Source organism: Triticum aestivum, chromosome 2A (genome assembly GCF_018294505.1).
Source record: "Triticum aestivum cultivar Chinese Spring chromosome 2A, IWGSC CS RefSeq v2.1, whole genome shotgun sequence".
Taxonomy (NCBI): Eukaryota; Viridiplantae; Streptophyta; class Magnoliopsida; order Poales; family Poaceae; genus Triticum; species Triticum aestivum.
In genome coordinates, this window is record NC_057797.1 from 611,778,476 (window position 1) to 611,787,155 (window position 8,680).

The window sequence follows — 8,680 nt, forward strand, 5'->3', positions numbered from 1 at the left end:
TCCGTCGGCAGATTTTTGTCCGGCGCGGCGCGGGGACGATTTCTAGGGTTCCGGAGGTAGGAGGAGATCCGAAAATCGGGGGGTGTTTAAATAGGCATAGAGGGAGCTAGGAGAGTCCAAATGAGGTGCGATTTTCGGCCACACGATCGTGATCGAACGCTCTAGATGATGGAGCAGAGTTAGATGGGTTTTGGGCCAAATTAGAGGGGTGTTGGGCTGCAACACACACGAGGCCTTTTCGGTCCCTCGGTTAACCGTTGGAGTACCAAACGAAGTCCAAATGGTACGAAACTTGACACGCAGTCTACCGGTAGTAAACCAAGGCCGCTTGGCAAGTCTCGTTCCAATCCAAAAATGTTTAATCCCCACACACGAAAGAAAGCTAGAAATGACCGCCGGAGGAGAACGAAGCGCCGGAATGCAAAACGGACAACGGAGAAAAAGCTCGAATGCATGAGACAAACACGTATGCAGATGCAATGCACATGATGACATGATATGAGATGCATGACAACGACAACAACACACGAAGACAAAAACCCGAACCCGAGGAAATAAATATAACTTAACGCCGGAAACGGCAAGAGTTGGAGTACAAATCGGGAAAGTTACATCCGGGGTGTTACAGACGGCGAGGTGGATCCTGACCCTTGTCGGTGGGAGGGCACCGTCTTTAGATGTTCCTTCAAGTTTTGTTAGGGATTGTGTCTTGCTCAGACGACGGCGGCTTTCTGAAAATTGAATAAGGTTCTCCCCTCCAAGTCCTCGTTCCGGTGGTGCGTCTAGCATCATCGGGGGGCGTGTGGAGGGTGTGTCTCCGGTGGATCTGTCCTTGGTGAATTTGCTTGGATCTTGTCAAAGTTCGCGTACATACGTGTGTCTTCAGGTTGGATCCTTCCGATATATGCTACTCTTCAACAGCGGCGGTTGTTGTCCTGGTGCGCTAGCCCTATGGAGTCTTAGCACGGCGACTTCTCGACTATCTACTACAATAAGGTTTGCCCGGCTCCAGCAAGGGAGGGCGATGACGGGTGAGGAGTCCTGGATTAAGGGGTCCTCGGGTGTCCGGGTTATTCGGTATGGGCCGGACTGATGGACCGTGAAGATACAAGCAGAAGACTTTCCCCGTATCCAGATAGGACTCCCCTATGCGTGGATGGCAAGATTGGTGTCCGAATATGTTATTTCCTTTCCCCACAAACCAACGTTGTACAACCCTAGGCCCCTCCGGTGTGTATATAAATTGGAGGGTTAGTCCGTAGAGGCTATCAGAATTCTCATAGGCTAGACATTTAGGGTTTAGCCATTACGATCTTGAGGTAGATCAACTCTTGTAACCCCTATACTTATCAAATACAATCAAGCGGGACGTAGGGTTTTACCTCCATTAAAAGGGTCTGAACCTGGGTAAACATTGTGTCCCACTTGTCCCTTGTTACCTTCGATCCTCAAATGCATAGTTCGGGACCCTTTACCCGAGATCGGACGGTTTTGACACCGACATTGGTGCTTTCATTGAGAGTTCCACTATGTCGTCAACAGAAGGATTGATGGCTCGATTTGTCGTCGGGGACCATGCTGTTTCCGGAGAAACCTTTCTTCCTGGTCAGCTTCTTTGTGTTTGGCGGCTACGCGTGCCAATTCAACTAGTCACCTCGAGCAGGTCGATAGCTACGCCCCTGGGCAGGGCCTTGTGTCCCATGTGGGTCGATCCGTCTCCCGTGTTCTACTCTTCCTCGTAGGAGACCGCAGCTTCACTTCATCGGTCTTGTCGCCGGTGGTCATGAAGGCGGCGGATGGAGGACGACAAGGACTTCGACGCTGGACGCTGCCGTAGGATAGGTTTAGGGTCGGGTCAGAACGTTTTTTTTTTCTAAATGTTCAAAATCTAACGAAAATCCGCCATGTTTGCATGATTGTAATCCGTACATATGAAATCCGCCGTGTTTGTACGATTTTCATTCGGTTTGTTGCCAAAGTGTTTGAAATGTATGCGGACACCGTTGTATGGCGGCCTCCCGCATCATTGTCCGCAGACTGATCCTCTCTCCACGAATAAATGTGGGAGGAAATTTGCGGGTGGCCATTGGAGATGCCCTCATACATCATCCGTAGGAGATGATATGTACTCAGATTGCAAGGGAAAAGAAACACTCCAATAGCATACTGTAGCAATATGCCAGCACGTTTCTAGAATGCAGTGCATAAAGCACGCTGACTCCAAATAAGCAAATAGGCAGAAGAATTTAGGATTCAAGGAAAACGATTTAGGATACCAGACTATTTACAATTCCAGCCTCATTTCCCAAATATTATTCCTGACAGAACAAGGTAATACATACTGATATCCCAGAATGTACCCGGCATTCATTACCCAGCTCAATCCCTTCGGTATAAACCCACCACGACAGTCTCAACTAAACAAATAAGCAGAAGAATCAACAGGTACTACGTCCAGCAATCAAGGAAACAACTATGAAAGCTAAGGCGACATCCTTCGCCATCGTCAGCGCATTTGGCTGCCAAGACGAAACGGTTCAACTACCTCGCCGACGGCCTGGGTGGCCGGGCTTGTGGCTGCTGGCCCGGCGGCGAAGGGATGTGGCTCTGGGAATGCTGTAACATCTGAACCATGGATGGCGTCTGATAGGAGTGAACAATGGTGCTGCTCTCTGTCGAGTCCCCGCGTGTCGTCGCTCGCTGCCAGGAGTGCGAGCTCAGTCCAGATAGCATGTATGCCCTCCCTGAAGCTTCATAGAGCTGGCGACTCGCCATCCTCTCCTGCATCTCCCTCAGCTCTGCGTCAAGGGCCAAGGAAAGACGGTCCCCGCTCCTGCTTGCAAAAGACTCTGATAGTCTCCTCCTGCAGTCCTCCAGAATTGTCACAGCCTCGGCAAGAGCACCCCTCTCAGCAGCAGCCCTCGCAGATTCGATAGAATCAGCGGCCTGTATGCGGTTCCTCTCACGGTCAACCTCAATGGATACATGTTCAGATATGGCGGATGTCGGCCTGTTGATCTTCACCTCATCTACTTGAAGCTTGATGGTCTCATTAGTTAGATCCCTGTAAGAACAAGCAACCTTTAACAGTGAGGTCTGTTCGCGACACTGTGGGATGTTCGCCGACAGCAAAATGTCCCTCTCCTCATCAGCATACAGATGACCAATATCAACTGAACAGCTCCGCCCATCCCTTGCCATCATGCTTGGGTAGCTACCAGATTTGATGGAACAGAGTTGAACACCAGGATGAACACATTCCATGTTGAGTCGCATCTCCTGTACGACAACACTAAGAAGCCCATCAATGCATTGAGCAAACGCATCCTGCATCACGCCTTCATCTTCGATAAAGGAAAATGTGCCACCAGAAGCTTCAGCAATTGAATGCAGGGAGTCTGAATCATGGTCTGCTCCAAATCCAAAAGCATGAATAGGCAGCATACGCCGTGTATCATCCAGAATAGACTGTGGGACAAGTGTGCTATAATCTTTCGGGCCCCCTCGAACATTTGAGCTAAGGTTGTATGTATCTTGCCCGTCAGACAGAAGAATGATGCTGCACACTGAATTTTTATAGCTGCGATCCTCAATCACCTTTGTAGCTTTCTTAAGTGCTTCAGCAATGTTTGTGCCACCACCAGCACCAAGCGAGTTAATAGCCTGCAAAGCCTGCTGCCTGCCATAATGCGACATGCGCTGAAGGTGGAACAGCCTTCGGGCAGAAGATGAGAAAGCAATTACAGAAAGGCGATCAGATGGACCAAGGTGTTGAATCACAAAGCCCATTGCCCGCTTTAGCAGTGCCAGCTTGGTGCCTGCCATACTGCCACTAATATCAATCACTGTGACAAGATCAACAGGAGCACGTCCGCTTGGGGATCTAACTGAGCTTTCATTGACCAATCTGCCTGTGACCTGGTCTGAGCTAGCACTGGGAGCTTTCAGGTGGATCAGGACAGAAAATCCAGCTTGAGATGATGACTGTGGAATGGATGAGAATTCTGGATATGTACTGATTTCTGCAGTCTTCTTAGACCGAGAATTAAGACTGTCAGTAGCTTCTGTCTGCTGTAAAGGTTCATCGTCATTGAAGTCTGTTGGCTCAGAAGTATGTAAGCGACGAACTCCTTGCTGACGGTTTGGAACTTGATGGAGAAGAGCCACATAGGCATCTTGTTGTGGCAATTGGACTCCATTAATTCCACGTCTTCCATCAGGAATGTTGGAAGAGAGTGAGCGATTCAAGGGTATCTCTTTCCACTTTGCCCGGCAGACTGGGCAGACATGATTCCCATGTTTCACATTGGATGAAATGCAGTGAAAATGGAACTTATGAGAGCATTCTGCAGTGAACAAGGCTTGACCATGGCCTGATCTCATAGAGTCAAAGCATATTGCACATTTCCTCTGTTCAAGTACAAAAAAAAATAGAGATCAATATAATTCCATCAAAATCTACCCAAAAATAAATAAATGAACAGCTTCTTGGATGGCACATATATATGTTGTTCTGCAAATGGTCTAAGCTACATTGTAAACTCATTAACTCAAAGGATATCCTACACAAAAATGCAAACTGCAGGCTGTGCTCCTGATCAAATTAGAAGAAACAAAATACATAAACCTTACTAAAGACATGACATTACATCGCAAGTACTCAAATTTCTGTTGTAAAGAGTTCAGTTTTCTTTTATGAAAAGTCGGCGAGCATGCACAACAAAATGTCAGCTCAATGTGGTAGACAGGAAAAGATCGGGAGCTAGACAGGAAAAGAATTGAATTTAGGGTTATTGTGGATGGGCCTTTGGCTAGTTGAGTATGAGCTAGACACACAGTTACATAAACAGAAATTGCGGAACTGTTTCTGTTTCCAGCAGAAACAGCTATTCCGACTACGTATCTTTTTCCAGGGCAAAGTTTCCGCTTAAGCTGGGAATTTTTCTGTTTAAGTTTCCGGAAAATGCTCACCGTTTCCATTTTTGCATGGAAAGGACAAACATTCAGTTCCATTTTGACCCTGCCAACGCTAGCCTACGAAAGGACATTTTTCCTGTGTCTGGGTCTGGTACCACCTTACATACACGATAAAAAGAGAAGACAATGGCACAACTCTATCAAACCACAAATCAAACTCCATTATAAGAACAGGGTAACCAACATCAAGTCTAGCACTTTGTTTTTGATTGGTCCATCACCATCGAGAAAATATAAATGGTTGTGTCAACTATTATACAAAGATAAAGAGGTAGTGTTTCACAGAGATAAAGAGGCTAACTGTTTCATGAATTTGCCAAACCAACTACTACGAGCATACGGAGGTAAATGTTTGTGTCAACTTTTACAAACAAAACCAGGTTAACTATTTCATGAATTTGCCGAAACGAAAGTACAAACCAAGTACACCCTTTGAACAGGGACCAACCGCCTACCACCAAACTTTCAAAGCAAAGAAAAAATCCGGTCTTATCCCCACATGTTGTTATACTGAAGCAATTGACCATTCACTTTGTATATATTATCACCACCATAAGTTTCAACCCCCTATATTTAACTTCAATGGTTTTGCAAATGGTAAAAGCTACCTTCACATGCAAAGTAAACCCGCCAACTCGAAGGACGTAACCTACAAGAATGTAATACACAACAAAAGAACCAAAACAAAACTAGGTGCAGGCTGTGCTGCGGTCGGTCCAACTTATAAAAAAGAACACACAGAAAACATAAATGTTATTACATCCATCAGAAGTAATTCACTTCCTGTTCAACAAAAGTTTATTTGTTACATGGAAAAGCGCACAACAAAACGTCAAATAAAGAGGCGCAATCCTCGTGAGGTCGCTTGCTGAATTGTCATAGTACGTATGGTCAAACCATGCATGCAGTTGCAGTTGCAGTTGCAGTTGGCAGTCAAAGCACATTCACCACAGAAAAATAAATGATATACCATAAACAAGAAACAATTTCATGAATTTGCATCGCTGGTGCCAAGTTGGAGCGTTTGCCATAAATACAGAAAGCTGGTGGTAGGAGGAAAGAGTCGGGGATTTGCTCCACGTGACGGCGCCACGGGCGGGTGATGAGCAAAGGAAGCAAAGCTTTTCGCGGTCCTTTTCAGGGGAGGGGGCAAGTGGAATTCATTAATAGTGGGATGCAATAGGAAAGTGGGCCCACGTCGTACGCAATTATGCATATCCAATGCAAAGTCAAATCTGGATTAGCTTAAAAAGATATGGCGCTGGGCAGATCACGGCTGGCGCAACACTGTATTGGAAGTTTGCTACTACTACTATCTGCTGCCGGGGCAAAGAAGTGAATGGTCCAAAGCCACAACAATACTCCCACTAGTACACAGCAATACTAGTAGTACAGGATTGAAAACAGGGACATGTATGATTCGGAAGGGGCGCACGAAACAAAGCAGCGGCGGCGATCACGAGGACGATGGCTACGCTCGGGATCGGCTGCAGTCTACAGGGGTGGTAATCCACAGAAGTATCTTCTTCCAGGAGCGCTGAACTTGTGAAACGCTTTGAAAAGCAACAAAGTCTAAAATATCTTAAGCATGCAGAAAATCGGTCGTCTACTGGTAACAAATCTTAGGCAGGTCAGGAGAACCCGAAATCCGCGCGGACGGATACGCATCTCGCTATAAACCGGCATTTCAAATCTAATTCAGTAAACGCAGGGCTCCCGATTTTATTTGATTTTGTTTTATTTTGCGTTAGAAACGCGAGGTATTATTACTCGGAAAGCGCAAACGGAAACTGCCTCACCTTGGAGGAGGACCTGCTCCCGGACTTGGACCTCCGCAACGCGCCGCCGCCGCCAGCCGCCGGCTCCTCGGGCGCCGACCCCACCGTCACGGCCGCCTCGCCCCGACACCCGCCGGCGCCCGACGCCGCCGGCCTCCCATCGCCGCCGTCGCCCTCGGCGGGGGCGAGCACGCAGAGACGGAGGGCCAGCGCCCGCTTGGCCTTCCTCCACGCGCTCTCCATCGGGCCCGCCTTGCGCCGCGATCCCGATTCCCAGGCCCGAACCAACCCGGCTCTCCCCGCTCGTCTGGCTCTTATACCGCCGCTATGCGGCCAGGAGGGCTGCGGCTGTGGTGGAATTGGAGGGGAGGCGGCACGACATTAGTGACTGGAGGTGGAGCGTTTGGGTGCGGCTTCTTCCCTTGTGTCCTCTGGCTTGGTTTGACCCGCGGGAGGGAGGGGAGGAGAGGAGAAACGTGCAAGGGATGCCAAGGGAGGGAGGCGGGGCACAGGTCAGCGTGCGGGTTTAAATCCAGTGACGGGTGACGACGGGAACGGGGGTTTGGCTCCTTTCCGGCGTTTCTTTTTTTTTTTTTACAGCAGGCAATCAAGTCGCCGGGAGAGGCGGCGGTGAGGAGGGAGGGAGCGCCCTGGTTGGAGCTGGAGGTCACAAGATATCGGGGGGCGGTGCAATGAATTCTGGGTCGCCCCTGCCAGCGGAGCGGTTGAACGGGGACGGTAGTATATTTAAATATGGATTTTCGTTACATTTTAAAGTTTCTTAGTATTTGAATATTTTAAAGTTTGTTCAGATATTTGACTAGCAAAACGTTAATGGGTGTCAACAAAAAATACGTTGTTGAATTCGTATTTGAATGACTTTTACAATGATGTTGTTTTGGTACGTACAACTTATATTTTAACAGTTAAAATCATGGTCGAAATATGATGGGGACTAGCGAACCAGGAATCAGGAATATTTTACAAACTATAAGGCTCTAAAGGAATTTTCTGTACAAGAATCATATCCTATACAATTTATACAAAATTCTTACGAACCGAAGGAGACCTTAACTAGGCAACTTCGTATTTTTACTCCGCATGTTCCTATTAATATATGATGCACTCATATTGCAAGGTCCAACTTTGACCATCAATCTGACTAACAAAATGTTTGTTACTGTATGTCACAAAAATTATACTAATTAATGAATAATTAATATATTACTGATGCTAATAATGGTCAAAGTTCAATCGCAGAAAACGAGGAGATAAAGACGACGAGAATAAATTATTTTCAACCAACAGCTGGATCCATTTGTAAGCACGAATTATGGCAATAGATATGATATGGATTGGTACAACCCCCTTCTGTCCAAACTCATACCCACAGAAATCATCTATACCCACCCACTTCAATACCTGTGGGCACAAATTGACACAAATGCCCCTACCCAATGGATATTCGGTGTGTATAATATATCGCATTACCATATACAAAAGTAGAGAAATTAATCACGTAGGACATATGAGAAGTAGCAGGCCGGTGGGCTACAACTGGTTTCGGGAATCATGGTTTTTTGGTTTTTGGTAGGATCGTAGTGGTTTGATGTTAACCCCGCATGTCATATGATTTTTTTTCATATATTAACTCTTTTTGGGTATCCATTGGGTTACTCACATACACAATTTCATACCAATGCCCTAGCCATATTTTGCGGGTATGGATACCATTACTGGGTACAAATTAAAGTCTCATCCCATGCCCATTGTATTCGGGCAAGTACCCACGGGTACCCATACCAATGGGCAAAACTGCCATCCCTAGACGACTATATGAAATTTTGTCAATAATTGATGAGCCATATCAGATACAACCATGGTAGATAAGGATTTGAGTTGTCCGCCTAGTCGACCGCCATGTC

The 8,680-nt window shown here is 46.8% G+C and overlaps 1 protein-coding gene across 1 annotated transcript; it reads right to left on the reverse strand.

Annotated features, from left to right (window-relative positions):
* Positions 1-2,283: 2,283 nt before the first annotated feature.
* On the reverse strand, positions 2,284-7,264 carry LOC123189741 (E3 ubiquitin-protein ligase WAV3). Its single transcript, XM_044602220.1, has 2 exons — positions 6,777-7,264; positions 2,284-4,410 (listed from the first exon to the last, which is right to left on the reverse strand). The coding sequence occupies exons 1-2, from the start codon at positions 6,996-6,998 to the stop codon at positions 2,542-2,544; spliced, it is 2,091 nt and encodes a 696-aa protein (XP_044458155.1). The 5' UTR covers positions 6,999-7,264; the 3' UTR covers positions 2,284-2,541.
* Positions 7,265-8,680: the final 1,416 nt, after the last annotated feature.